Genomic DNA, 14,931 nt, shown 5'->3' with positions numbered 1-14,931 from the left:
TTGGGGTGGAGGAACTTGACTGGCCTGCACAGAGTGCTGACCTCAACCCAATGGAACACCTTTGGGATGAATTAGAGTGGAGACTGCGAGCCAGGCCTTCTTATCCAACATCAGTGCCTGACCCCACAAATGCGTTTCTGGAATAATGATCAAACCTTCCCATAGACACTCCTAAACCTTGTGGACGGCCTTCCCAGAAGAGTTGAAGCTGTTATAGCTGCAAAGGGTGGGCCAACTCAATATTGAACCCCTACGGACTAAGACTGGGATGCCATTAAAGTTCATGTGCGTGTAAAGGCCGGTGTCCCAATACTTTTGGTAATATAGTGTACAGTATCTGTATGGAGGTAATTTTTCCCAATGACCACCACACTAATGCATCATGAGTTTTAGATATAGTAACTTTTAGCAAGAGTTTCCAGAGATCTGAAAGTTATTTCAGGGGTTCCCCTGTGTTGAAAAAGTTGAGAAAGGCTGCATTAGAGTGTGTTCTAGCTGCTGTTTTACTGATTTTAACATATTGTTCTTTTACAGTTTCTGTTTTTCTATCTATAGGTAAACATATTTATTATTTTTATACACTCTTATTATTTTCATTATAATTTAAAAAAAAAATCAGTTCCAAACCAGCTTTGAAAACTGCAAAAAAAAAAAAAAAAAAAATGATTAACAATGAACCAAAAAAAATCTGCAGTTTTAAAATGCTCCACAAGGTGGTGATATCAGGTATTGTCAATGGAACACAGAAACAAGAAGTAATAGCAGGTACTGAGGGGAAGTGATGTAATATACAGACAGGAAGTTCCGGGTGAGAGGTGAGTCGGGAGAAACTATAGAGGAGACATTGCTGGAACTGGCAGTAGAGGAGGTAATAAGACATTATTTTCTATTTACACCCAGTAACCCCCCCGTCATGTCCGTCCTCTTCTAATTTATATACTGTAGATATATATAATTAATACATACAGTATATATAGACCGCATACATCCTAAATTTAGAGCCATTTATCCAACTGTCCATCCAGAGCCTCTGGTTTATAGACCGGATACATCCTAAATATAGAACCATTTATCCAACTGTCTATCCAGAGCCTCTGGTTTATAGACCGGATACATCCTAAATATAGGACCATTTATCCAACTGTCCATCCAAAGGCTCTGGTTTATAGACTGGATACATCCTAAATATAGAGCCATTTATCCAACTGTCCATCCAGAGCCTCTGGTTTATAGACTGGATACATCCTAAATATAGAGCCATTTATCCAACTGTCCATCCAGAGCCTCTGGTTTATAGACCGGATACATCCTAAATATAGAACCATTTATCCAACTGTCTATCCAGAGCCTCTGGTTTATAGACCGGATACATCCTAAATATAGGACCATTTATCCAACTGTCCATCCAAAGGCTCTGGTTTATAGACCGGATACATCCTAAATATAGAGCCATTTATCCAACTGTCCATCCAGAGCCTCTGGTTTATAGACCGGATACATCCTAAATATAGAGCCATTTATCCAACTGTCCATCCAGAGCCTCTGGTTTATAGACTGGATACATCCTAAATATAGAGCCATTTATCCAACTGTCCATCCAGAGCCTCCAGGTTAATAGACCGGATACATCCTAAATATAGAACCATTTATCCAACTGACCAGATACATCCTAAATATAGAACTATTTATGCAACTGTCCATCCAGAGCCTCTGGTTTATAGACCAGATACATCTTAAATATAGAATCGTTTATCCAACTGTCCATCCAGAGCCTCTGGTTTATAGACCGGATACATCCTAAATATAGAGCCATTTATCCAACTGTCCATCCAGAGCCTCTGGTTTATAGACTGGATACATCCTAAATATAGAGCCATTTATCCAACTGTCCATCCAGAGCCTCTGGTTTATAGACCGGATACATCCTAAATATAGAACCATTTATCCAACTGTCCATCCAGAGCCTCTGGTTTATAGACTGGATAGTTGGTCCTCTCTCTGATCTGATGATCACCATATAAACTGTACTATTTAACTACCCAACAGAATTTGGGAGAAGGTTCTGCTATAAGCTCGTGGCTTGACTGTGAGCTTATAACGGGAAGGGAAATGCAGCCAAAATAAAGCATACTGACCATAGCGAGCTGGAAGCAATTCTGTTGTGCTTTATACCTTACATCAGTAAAAAGGTCAAACCCCCAAGGTCTGCAGAGAAGGAGTGAGAGGGCTACATTTCCGATTTGAGTTTTTCAGATCGTTGAAGATGAGGCCTGTAATACAGTATAACACGAGGTTCAGGAGAGACCTATGAGATGAATATATTATTCATTGACGGAGAGGAGTGTCCTGTTTAAATCACATGACCAAATCGATAAACATGGACCAAGACCAAAGCCAAGTGACTGAGAGGATATTTGACCTCACCCTGGAGATCGTCTACCTGCTGACCGGAGAGGTGAGGAGGATTCTGGGAGGTCACATGACATCACTCTTGTCTCTATTAATAAAACACAGACCTGACTGGTAATATATGGAGGATTCTAGAAAGTCTTTAGTGATAATTTTCTCCGTTTACTTAGGATTACAAAGTAGTGAAGAAAATATCTGGCGATCCATTAACGCCCAGCAGCCATCTTCACAGGACATCACCCATCACAGCGCTTCCACCTCACTGCCTGAAGAAGATTCTAGAAGTCATCCAGAAGATGATGGAGCTGCTGACAGGAGAGGTGAGGAGGATTCTGGGAATTCTGGGACATTATCCAGTAACAGACAAGGGATGTGTCTGGATGGTGACTGTATCATTGTGTGTGTCAGGTTCCTATAAGGTGTCAGGATGTCACTGTCTGTTTCTCCATGGAGGAGTGGGAGTATTTAGAAGGACACAAGGATCTCTACAAGGACGTCATGATGGACAATCAGCCGCCCCTCACATCTCCGGGTAAGAGGAGACTTTATTGTAAAGGAGAGAGCAGTACGGAGGCTCCACCTAGATCCCCCATCATCTGATAAACACATAGAAACAATGTATTCAGTCAGTGTGTGTGTTTCCTACAGATGGATCCAGTAATGGGAACCCACCAGAGAGATGTCCCCGTCCTCTGTATTCCCGGGATTCCACACAGGAAGGTCACACCATCCCCCACCATCATCAGGTAGGTGGGACTGAGCGACCAGAACAGAATTCTAAGCTATGAGAGGACATTCTTCTATGTAATCTCTTGTTCCATTTTACACATATATTCCATCATCTTTGGGGTTTAGGATGAGGAACTGAAAGACATCAAAGCTGAGATTAAAGAGGAAGAAGAAGAGATGTTGATAAGTGGAGCTCAGCAGTCTATGGGAGGGGGAGGTCCTCTGTATTCCCGGGATTCCACACAGGAAGATCACACCATCCCCCACCATTACAAGGTTGGTTGAACGGAACATCTGGGACATGGACTTGTGAGACATGTGGACATGTGTGGATCTTTTCTATATGTGATGTCACAATATTATATTTTAAGTTTCTATCATTTTCTTGGTTTAGGGTGAAGATCTGATAGATATAAAAGTTGAGATTAAATCAGAAGAAGAAGAGAGGTATGTGAGGGATGATCAGCAGTCTATGGAGGAGGATGGAATAACGGGGACATTTATAGAGGAGGACACTCCTACAGAGATCAGCACAGGTGGGTCATTAATAGTAAATATATTCACTATATCATTTATATTGTACATTACATAGTCCCAACACCTTCTCTATATACTCTATGTTGTACATTACATCATTCTGATACTATATAGTCCTAACTGTTGTATCTTATACAATATGCTGTACATTACATACCCCTGACCTCTCCTCTCTCCCCTCTACACACTGCTATATATACACATAATATGTATTCTCTTTTGTTACACCCATTTCCTACCAGCTGGACATTTTATATCGGATGATGTGATTGGAGGACAGACTTTTACATGGTGATAATAATGTGATAACATCCTCAGACTTTGTAACCTTAAACAGGAAGTGATAATGGGGGAGGAGTCAATAACCCAATGATGGGGGTCTTCAGGATCAGTCCAGTCTTCATCTTGGTTGTTCTCCCCCCATCCTCACTCTCTGACCTCTGGTGGGGCTCAGCCCCGCTGTTATTCATGACTAAATCATGGACTAAATAAGGAAGTGCAGGACTTCTTGTGTTGGGAAGATGGCAATGAGTGATAGAGGGGGAGGGGACACTCGTCCTATAATCCCCTCATCACTGTCACTCCTATAGAAGACAGTTCTCGTTGTTTCCTCCCTCTCTGACTAAGGTCCATGAATAAAGAAATGATCTGGTAGGAGATCAGAGGACCCATTTACTAGTTACCTTGAGGGGGGAATTGTAAGATTCTCAGAGACAAAGCTGCCTGATGTGGGCGGAGTCCTGGTTTAGGGGAACCAATCATCTCATGTCTAGTAATAATCTTTGTATTTCTATTTTAGTAGATGGACGGGAGATGAGGAAAACCTCAGAGGATTGTCTCACTTTGTCTCCAGACTGTAAAGTAGAAGATGAGGACATCACACAGTATAGTCCAGGAGAAAACCCGACTACCTCAAATGTCCATCCGGCACCACACAGTGTAGATGGACCATCGTATTCCTCTTATCCTGAGGAACCTCAGACTGTGCGGGACGGTGCCAGACCATCGTATTCCTCTTATCCTGAGGAACCTCAGACTGTGCGGGACGGTGCCGGACCATCGTATTCCTCTTATCCCGAGGAACCTCAGACTGTGAGGGACGGTGCCGGACCATCGTATTCCTCTTATCCCGAGGAACCTCAGACTGTGCGGGACGGTGCCGGACCATCGTATTCCTCTTATCCCGAGGAACCTCAGACTGTGCGGGACGGTGCTGGACCATCGTATTCCTCTCATCCCGAGGAACCTCAGACTGTGCGGGACGGTGCCGGACCATCGTATTCCTCTTATCCCGAGGAACCTCAGACTGTGCGGGACGGTGCCGGACCATCGTATTCCTCTTATCCCGAGGAACCTCAGACTGTGCGGGACGGTGCTGGACCATCGTATTCCTCTTATCCCGAGGAACCTCAGACTGTGCGGGACGGTGCTGGACCATCGTATTCCTCTCATCCCGAGGAACCTCAGACTGTGCGGGACGGTGCCGGACCATCGTATTCCTCTTATCCTGAGGAACCTCAGACTGTGCGGGACGGTGCCGGACCATCGTATTCCTCTTATCCTGAGGAACCTCAGACTGTGCGGGACGGTGCCGGACCATCGTATTCCTCTTATCCCGAGGAACCTCAGACTGTGCGGGACGGTGCCGGACCATCGTATTCCTCTTATCCTGAGGAACCTCAGACTGTGCGGGACGGGGCCGTCCTTCCAACAGATAAGAGGTTTTCCTGTACTGAGTGCGGGAAGTGTTTCCATTATAAGTCTCATCTTGATATACATAAAAGATCTCACACAGGGGAGAAGCCGTATTCCTGCCCTGAGTGCGGGAAATGTTTTTCAGTCAAGTGCAGTCTTTACAGACATCAGAAATTTCACATGGGGGAGAAGCCATTTTCATGTCCTGAGTGCGGGAAATGCTTTGGACAAAAATCAACTCTTGTCCAACATCAAAGGACTCACATGGTGGAAAAACCATATTCCTGTCCTGAGTGCAGGAAATGTTTTACACATAAATCGGCTCTTGTCACTCATCGAAAGTCTCACACGGGGGAAGAGCCCTATTCCTGCCCTGAGTGCGGGAAATGTTTTTTATATAAATCACGTCTTGTCACACATCACAGGTCTCACACGGGGGAGAAGCCTTTTTGCTGTTCAGAGTGCGGGAAATGTTTTGTAGAGAAGTCTGCTCTTAGTTATCATCATAGGTTGCACACGGGTGAGAAGCCTTATTCCTGTCCTGAGTGTGGGAAATGTTTTGTAAAAAAATCTGAAATTGTGGCGCATCAGAGAAAACACACGGGGGAGAAGCCATATTCCTGTCCTGAGTGCGGGAAATGTTTTTCAGACAAATCCTCACTTTGCAGACACCAGAGATGGCACACAGGAGAGAAGCCGTATTCCTGTTCTGAGTGTGGGAAATGTTTTGTCGTAAAATCACATCTTGTCACACATCAAAGGTATCACACGGGGGAGAAGCCGTATTCCTGCCCTGAGTGTAGAAAAGGTTTTTCAGACAAATCTTCTTTTTGCAGACATCAGAGGTCTCACACGGGGGAGAAGCCACGTTACTGTCCTGAGTGAGGGAATTGTTCCTCACTGAAGTCCTGTCTTCCTGTACTTCAGGGGTCCCACACAACCCTCGAGGTGTATTAGTGCCTTGAGTGCGGGAAATGTCTCGTATATGAATGTTGCTGGACATGTGGGGAAGAAGCACACCCTGATATACACCTCAGATATACTCCATGGCTGATCTTCATCATGGAAGAAACAGTTCATAGACCTCAAACATAGCCTGACCTTTTGACAAAGATGTCCTATGGAATGAATGAGACAACAGTGCCATCTAGAGGTCGGATTGGTAAATGTTTCTCCCATTGAAACATAGTATTGAGAAAGGGGCCACACCCATGTGGGGAATAATAAAATGTCATTTCCAAATAAAAAGGCAACAACATAAACAGTTCATAAGGAGATCAGAGATCACCACAGACATGGATGAAGTGTTGTGCCGTGTCGGCCATTGATAGCAGGAGAAAAATAAAAATGGAGTCCTTACCTCTCATTGGCTCAGTAAATTATGTAGTCTGGGCTATCACAAACACTTAGCCCTTGTACACACGGTCGGACATTCCGACAACAAAATCCGTCTGATTTTGTCCGAAACTTGTGTTGCATACACACGGTCGGACAAAGTTGTCGGAAAATCCGATCGTTCAGAACATGATGATGTTATTTCGTTACGATGGGACTACATTCAGGCTAGTAGCCAATAGCTTTGGTGTAGGAATTTGATCTGAGCATGCGTGGCACTTTGTCCGATCGGAATTCTCTACAAACGATCAGACAAAGTCCGATCGGATCATGTTGTCGGAAAGTTTTATAGCCCAGCTCTAAAACTTTGTCGGTCGGATATTCCGACGGAAACAGTCCGATGGAGCCCGCACACGGTCGGATTATCCGACAACGCGGTCCGATCGGACATTTTCCGTCGGAAATGTTCGACCGTGTGTACAAGGGCTTAGAGGTCTGCTTTTAAACATATTGGTTAAGTTAGTGTGACACGCATTCTTCCATCCATGACAAATATTGGTCATATTTTATTTCGTACAGTGATTTCCTCTGATTATCAGCTCCATCTAGTGCCAATAATGCGGTATTGCGCTACTAATTCCGCATTATGGCCAGAAGGTGGAGCTGATGATCATAGGAAATCATTGTCTTAATTTAAATATAAACAAACAAGGAAGAAATGTTCTGCACTATGGACTGGGTGTGAAATAAATAAAATAAAATATACTCCGAGCTGCTGCCCCCACCGAGACTACTACTGCAATAGAGTCAATGAATGATATATGGTTGTTAGGTGGGTGCTGCTAATTTCCAATGTGTGCCCCTTTTGAATACACATGGAGTATACATGCTTATGAAGTGCCAAATTTCTGCTCAATAAATATAAAATAATAAATATAAAAATCTAATTTGGTCTTATTGCAAATAAATTCATAAACTGTGTAGTCAATGAAAATATGCCCTATGTTGCCAAAAGTATTGGGACGCCTGCCTTTACACGCACATGACCTTTAATGGCATCCCAGTCTTAGTCCATATGGTTTAAAATATATATATATATATATATATATATATTTTTTTTTTTTAAGTAGTCTTTACTTTGATTTTCTCTTGGGTTGCAAGAGACCGATTCCTTTTTTTTTTTTCAAGAACTCGCCGATACCAATTACAGATACATTTTCTTTTTAATTAATGTCACATGTGGCAGTGGAACTTATATGCAGCACTGATGGGCACTGATGATGCGTGAACTGTGTCAGTAGTTTTTTATTTTATTTTAATTTTGTTTACAATTACATTTTTCACAATTGTTTTTTTTTTCACAATTTATATATATATATATATATATATATATATATATATATATATATATAGATAGAAATATCTATATAGCTATATATATATATATATATATATATATATATATATAAATTGTGAAAAAAAGAAAGAAAAAAAAAATCTATCTATATAGATATATTTTTTTCTTTTTTTTTTTACAGTGCATTCTTTTTTTTTTGGGTGGGGGGTAGGGGTGATAGTGGACGGTGTCAGTGTTTATAAAAAAAAAAGACATTTTAATTTTAATTTTTTAAAATATTTTCTTATATTTTTTTTTCAATTTTAACATTTATAAAATTATTTTTATTATTATAAAAAAAAATTTTTTAGCAGCCCTACTGGGGTGGGTGCTTTTGCTAAGATATCCGGTTGTCTAAACAGACCCCTGACATCTCCCCTTTGAGACGGAGAAAGGGACTGAGGACAGAGATTCCACAGTCCCTTTCTCTGCAGCCTCAGCTGCACTGAAGACGAATGGACAGGAGACAGCGGCTCCTCTCCATTCATAAACTGAAGCTTCGTAAAACCCAGTTTACGATTGCTCAGTCATGAATGGACAGAGTCAATGATCACTGACTCTGCATTCAGAAAAGGAAGGAGCCGGTAAATGACATAGCCAGGGAGCGTGGGATAGGTTAAGACCAGGCAAAAAAAAACAATTCTAGCAAAACCCATAATTTAGTATTCATATGATGATGCCACTCCAGTATCCGCTGTAGGGCTATTGCTTAATAGTGTTTTTGGAGGGAAGGTAGCCCCAGCCCCCCCACCCCCCCAACCTCTTAGGGCATAGAGGGCCACACGATAGGTTCTAATGTGACATGGTACAGGAGATGGTCAGAGGCTGTGGACATGGTACTGGAGGTGGTCAGAGGCTGCCGACATGGTACAGAAGGTGGTCAGAGGCTGCGGACATGGTACAGGAGGTGGTCAGAGGCTGCGGACATGGTACAGGAGATGGTCAGAAGCTGTGGACATTGTACAGGAGGTGGTCAGAGGCTGCGGACATGTTAAAAGAGGTGGTCAGAGGCTGCAGACATGTTAAAAGAGGTGGTCAGAGGCTGCAGACATGTTAAAAGAGGTGGTCAGAGGCTGTGGACATTGTACAGGAAGTGTTTAGAAGCTGCGCTGACATAGTACAGGAGGTGGTCAGAGGCTGCGGACATCGTACAGGAGGTGGTCAGAGGCTGCGGACATGGTACAAGAGGTGGTTAGAGGCTGTGGACATGGTACAAGAGGTGGTCAGAGGCTGCAGACATGGTACAGGAGGTGGTCAGAGGCTGCTGACATGATACAAGAGGTGGTCAGACGCTGCGGACATGGTACAAGAGGTGGTCAGAGGCTGTAGACATGGTACAAGAGATGGTTAGAGGCTGCGTTGACATGGTATAGGAGGTGGTCAGAGGCTGTGGAAATGGTACAGGAGGTGGTCAGAGGCTACAGACATGGTGACATCACTTACTGTAACCTGGAAGTCCCCTTTAACAATACAGGGGTCCTCAGATAAAACCACCGCCCCCCCCCCCCCAAAATATGAATGAGTATGTGGTACAATGCTTTTCCCAAGCCCTGTCTCTATGAAAAACTATCACTGACCGAGGCAATATGAAAGAAGAGGAGGGGCTAGCAAAGACTAAAATAACTAGCTCTCAACAGGAAGGCAGGATAGAGAAAGATACCAAATCACATTAGTAAACAAGTTGCAATGGCCCAACACTGCCACTAGAGTAAGAAGACAAGGACTTTCCTAAACACATCTCTGTGAAAAGCTAACATCGTGTAGACATGGACGAAGAGGTAATGGTCTAGCTAAGACTAAACTAACTAGCTCTAAATAGGAGGTGAGCGGGTGCACTGATCAAGTATGACTATTTTATTTGCACATTTGAAGAACTGTGAACAGTTGGGGTTTGGATCGACATTATGCCAAACCAAACCCGAAGTTCATCCCCACTGAGAAACAGAAACTGTTCATTTTTTAGAGAACTCCTAGCAACCATTGGAGGAACCCTGGCAGAGAAAGGCTGGGCTAGGCAAGAATATATATCTATCCCCCTTGGTGGCAGAGGAGATGAAAGGACAAATCCGTTCTATGTATAATGGGATATTTCTCAAGGTCAATATCTAATAGGGCTGAAGCTGGAGTAAGCGTGGAAAGGTTTCCTGTAGACATGTCCAATTTGTTTAGTTCAAAAATTTGTTTAACAAATTTTGCCAAATTTGTTAATTTAGAATTTTTCAATTTCCGGAATTTCAAAATGTGTGAAATTCCGAATTTCAGAAATTCTGAATTTCGGATTTCCAATTTTCGGATTTCTGAATTTTTGAGTTTTCGGTTTTCCGAATTTCGGATTTCCGAATTTCAGATTTTTGCATTTCGGATTTTCAAATTTCGGATTTTTGGAATTCCGAATTTTTTCGGAAATTCGAAAAATCATAAAAAAAGAAAGAAAATCAGTTTGATTCTAAATAATAACTAACTATTAAATGATAGGTATTGGAATTCCCTTTCAAATTTGTCTGTTAGTGAACGTAACAAATATGTATTTATCCGAAGTTACGAATTCAATTATCTGAAATAACGAATACCACATCTAACCAAATGGAACGTAACGATCTAATAATAATAATAATAAAACCTTTTTATTATTATTAATTACTTATTATTAATTTGTTCCGTTTCATTTGTTTAGATGCGGCATTTGTTATTTCAGTTAATTCGTAACTGCGGATAAAACGGTACTCCGTAATTTAATAGTTGGTTATTAATTAAACTGATGTTCTTTCTTTTTTTTCAGATTTTCTAATTTTTTAGACTTTCAAATCTTTGAATTCCGAGTTCTGAAATTCAGAAATCCGAAATTCGGAAATTCTGAAAATCGAAAATTCGGAAATTCTGAAATCCGAAAATGCGAAATTCGGAAAGTCGAAAATCCTGAAATCTGAAAATTCGGAAAATCGAAAATTCGAAAATCCAGAAATCCGAAAAATCGAAATGTGAAAATTCAAGAATTTTTAATTTTCCAAAAAAATCAAACAAACGAAAGAAACTAAAATGAACAAATTTGTCTTTGTCTAGTTTCCTGTTATATCTGATATAAAGGATGAAACTGAGTTCCGAAATCTTTTCAGGGTTTTACAACTCCAGAGGGTATGTATAAGATTTCCAGTTTGCTCATTACACCTCCAACAAATATCGGTTGTGGATGGGTAGATTTTAGATCATTTATATGGGGTTAAATACCACCTGCTAATTATTTTCTGGGCATTGTCCCAGTGTTCTATGCATGAAGATGATTTGTTCATTATTTGGAAAGATTTTTTCCTGTTCCCAGGAGAAGTTTTTATCTAAATCTCTCTCCCATTTCAACATGTGAGCATTTTTATTGGCTGGTTGGGAGGATTGTATCTCAGACATAGAAGAATGAAATTCCCTTCCTATTTTTGTCCTTATGGTTACATATATATTCCCATATAATCCATGGGAACTCTATTTTGTTATTGGGGTTGAAATATCCCATTATACATAGAACTATAGTGGTCCACATCTTAATAGCATCAAGACTTACAATAGCCAACCTCTGGAAATCTACAGAAGCACCCGACCTATCTACTGTTATAACCAGACTGAATACACAAGCACAATTTTCGAATTAATGCTTACCATTACCACATTTAGTAAAAAATGGAAGACTTGGCTATCCCACCCTAGAGCCTCCAATTATGTAAAAGAATGCAAATTCTAACTTACCTCACAGCATGAAATAATCTGTTCAATTAACTACCATATTTATTGCACTTTTGTCCCCTTAAAAGCAGGGGAAAATCGTGGGTGCGTGTTATACGGCGATCCCCCGAAATTCTGAGCCTCTGGGTGGCTTTCAGCCGCCTTCGGCTCTTCAATGCGACTTTCGGCCGCCTTCGGCCATTATTGGCGGCTTTCGGCCATCTTCGGGCGGTTCTCTGCAACTTTTGGCCGCCTTTGGCCGTTCTCTGCAACTTTCGGCCGCCTTTGGCCGTTCTCTGCAACTTTCGGCTCTTCTCGGCAGCTTTCGCCCGCTTTCGGCCGCCTTCGGCTCTTCTCGGCGGCCGAAAGCTGCCGTGAATGGCCGAAAGCTGGCGTGAAGAGCCGAGGGCGGCGGAGGCCCGCCGAGAACTACCGCACGCCGCCAAGATACACATCCGGCTCTGTATCTCGGTGGCGGCATTTAAAAAAAATAAAAAAACAAATAGCAAAATAAATAGACAAGGCTGCAATGGGGGACAAGACTGCATAAGGCTGCGATGGGGGACAAGACTGCATAAGGCTGTGATGGGGGACAAGACTGCATAAGGCTGCAATGGTGGACAAGGCTGCATAAGACTGCAATGGTGGACAAGGCTGCAATGGTGGACAAGGCTGCAATGGTGGACAAGGCTGCAGATGACACTGATGGGCATATAAATGTAAGGTTTTTTTTTTCCCCTTAAACTTCCCTCCTAAAAGTTTTTTTCCTTAAATTTCCCTCCTAAACTTGGGGTGCGTGTTATACGCCGGCGCGTGTTATACGCCGGCGCGTGTTATACGCCGATAAATACGGTAAGTAAAAGGCAGATGTAGAACACTATCTATGTGTAGCGCCGGCTCCTGAAGAGCACGCGCTATGTGTTTTTTTCTATTTAACGTTCCTAAAACTGCAGTTAGGTTTTAGGGTTAATTATACCAAATTATGGTTTCGGTACCAGTCTGGCTGGATTGCACTGGGTTCTCCTTGGCCACAGGTGTCACTGTCACCGCTGGCAAGTGTGAGAACGCAGTTTGGCTATGCGTATTAGATGCCATTCTTTCTCGGAAAAAGCCCAGTGGGAGTGTCATCCTGCTGTGCATTCTGGGGGAAGGTATTTAAGGTACCGACATCACGTCCTTCTGGGTTCTGGTCCAGAAGATTGTTCTGTCTCCTTGGTCCTGGTCCTCCTGACCAGCCCCCATGACCCTCATGGCCTGGGGTGCAGATCCAACCAATTTCAAGTCTCTGGGCTGGCTAGCCCAAGGCAACCTAACTGGAAGGAGGATTTAAAGGTGGTCCAGTGCTGTCTAGGATGACCACATTTCCAAACTGCCATTCAGGGACAATTTTGCCAAGGACCGGGGGGCGAATGTAGTCTCAGGGTTGACGGCGGATTCAGAAGTGGGGGGGGGTTGTTGGGTGAATGGCTGGTGCTAGCACTGAAATCAATCTGACACCATGCTTAGTATGGTGTCAGGATGATCAAATCACATTATTTCTATTACTACATTGTAATATAAAATGAAATAGTTCAACTCACCATAACGCAGAGGGAACCCTGAGCTTGTCATTTTCCACCAGATGCTGCTTGTCACTTGCCACTGTCTCCTGCCACCAGATGTCACTTGCCACTGTCTCCTGCCACCAGATGTCACTTGCCACTGTCTCCTGCCACCAGATGTCACTTGCCACTGTCTCCTGCCACCAAATGACGTATGTCACTTGTCACCTGCTGCCAGAGAGAGGGCAGGGGGGAGGGGGGGGGGAGACAGAGAGGGGGGACAGGGAGAGAGAGAGAGGGAGACAGAGGGGGGGCGGGGAGAGAGAGGGGGGACAGGGAGAGAGAGAGGGGGGACAGGGAGAGAGAAAGAGAGAGGGGGGACAGGGAGACAGAGGGGGGACAGGGAGACAGAGGGGGGACAGAGAGAGGGGGGACAGGGAGACAGGAAGAGAGAGGGGAGACAGGGTGACAGAGGGGGGACAGGGAGACAGAGGGGGAACAGGGAGAGGGAAGGGGGACAGGGAGAGGGAAGGGGGACAGGGAGACAGAGGGGGGACGGGGAGACAGAGGGGGATGGGGAGACAGAGGGGGAGAGGGACGGGGACAGGGAGGGGAGACAGAGGGGGCCAGGGTCTGGTTAGCGACAGTGCTCTGCTCACTCACTTGGATGGTGGGGGGGCTCACAGTCAGAGGCTTCCCGGTGAGTGTCACAAGCTTGCCCAGGCAGGCACGCTGGATGGAGTAGTGTGCGGATCTCCCCTCGGAGGATGGAACAGCAGTGGCCGTCGGAGGACTTTTATCCCCGCCCACCACCAGCGTGACTGTGACCTATCACAGTAGCCAAAGAAAGTGCTCCAAGGCTCTGTGCTACAGGTGGTGGGCGGGCCAGCACAAGTAAGAGGAAGCCGCCCTCAGGACACAGGAGGAGGAGATATAGAAGATGCTCTCTGGCTGCTCTCTCTCTCTCCCTGCTGCTGGAGGCAGAGGTGGGTGGACTCAGAGCGCTGTTGCTAGAAGCGAGGCGGCCCTAGCAACCAGTTAGGCTGTGTGTCTTTAGTTCATTACGGGACACTGTATTGTCCCGGAATGAAGGTGCCCGGGACACAGATATCAATTAAAGGACAATCCTGGGCAATCCGGGACACGTAGGCACCCTAGAGCCGTCTCATCTGTGGAGAGGCCCAGCAACTGGAGAAAGCAACCGGGGGGGGACTCTTCGGGAGAAGGCCACGCACAAGGCTGACTTCTCAGAAGGAGCCTGGAAGCTCAGTTGAAAGGACACTAAGTGAAGCTACACTCATACGGTAACACCAGACTGGCTGCGAGATACTGGTACCGTATGTTGGCTCTCTAAATTTATCTACATCCTTCAGTTACATCCAAGTCTGTGGCAGAGACTTTATTCACAAGTGTTCTACATCCAAGTCCGTGGCAGAGACTTTATTCACAAGTGTTCTACATTCAAGTCTGTGGCAGAGACTTTATTCACAAGTGTTCTACATTCAAGTCTGTGGCAGGGACTGTGTTCTATTTAAGCACTCTATCGGCTGCTAGGCCTAGTGAGAGGAGGTCTATCCGGTA

At 44.0% G+C, this 14,931-nt stretch overlaps 1 protein-coding gene across 1 annotated transcript; it reads left to right on the top strand.

Annotated features, from left to right (window-relative positions):
- Nucleotides 1-809: 809 nt before the first annotated feature.
- LOC143955578 (uncharacterized) lies at nucleotides 810-7,803 on the top strand. The gene is made up of 8 exons (XM_077465660.1): nucleotides 810-868; nucleotides 2,254-2,455; nucleotides 2,580-2,729; nucleotides 2,818-2,941; nucleotides 3,058-3,155; nucleotides 3,265-3,414; nucleotides 3,533-3,674; nucleotides 4,475-7,803. The coding sequence occupies exons 2-8, from the start codon at nucleotides 2,360-2,362 to the stop codon at nucleotides 6,253-6,255; spliced, it is 2,541 nt and encodes an 846-aa protein (XP_077321786.1). The 5' UTR covers nucleotides 810-868; nucleotides 2,254-2,359; the 3' UTR covers nucleotides 6,256-7,803.
- The last annotated feature ends 7,128 nt before the right edge of the window (nucleotides 7,804-14,931 follow it).

This window comes from Lithobates pipiens, unplaced genomic scaffold (assembly GCF_037356315.1).
Source record: "Lithobates pipiens isolate NorthernLeopardFrog02 unplaced genomic scaffold, aLitPip1_a1.2 Scaffold_35, whole genome shotgun sequence".
NCBI classification, from domain to species: Eukaryota; Metazoa; Chordata; class Amphibia; order Anura; family Ranidae; genus Lithobates; species Lithobates pipiens.
This window is presented reverse-complemented; position numbering and strand designations above follow the sequence as displayed.

Excerpts from the sequence above, each read along its gene's own strand:
- LOC143955578 (XM_077465660.1), top strand. The coding sequence starts at position 2,360 with ATGACCAAATCGATAAACATGGACCAAGACCAAAGCCAAGTGACTGAG. Across the intron at positions 3,156-3,264 it reads CCATCCCCCACCATCATCAG|GATGAGGAACTGAAAGACAT; the intron begins GTAGGTGGGACT and ends TTTGGGGTTTAG. Across the intron at positions 3,415-3,532 it reads CCATCCCCCACCATTACAAG|GGTGAAGATCTGATAGATAT; the intron begins GTTGGTTGAACG and ends TTCTTGGTTTAG.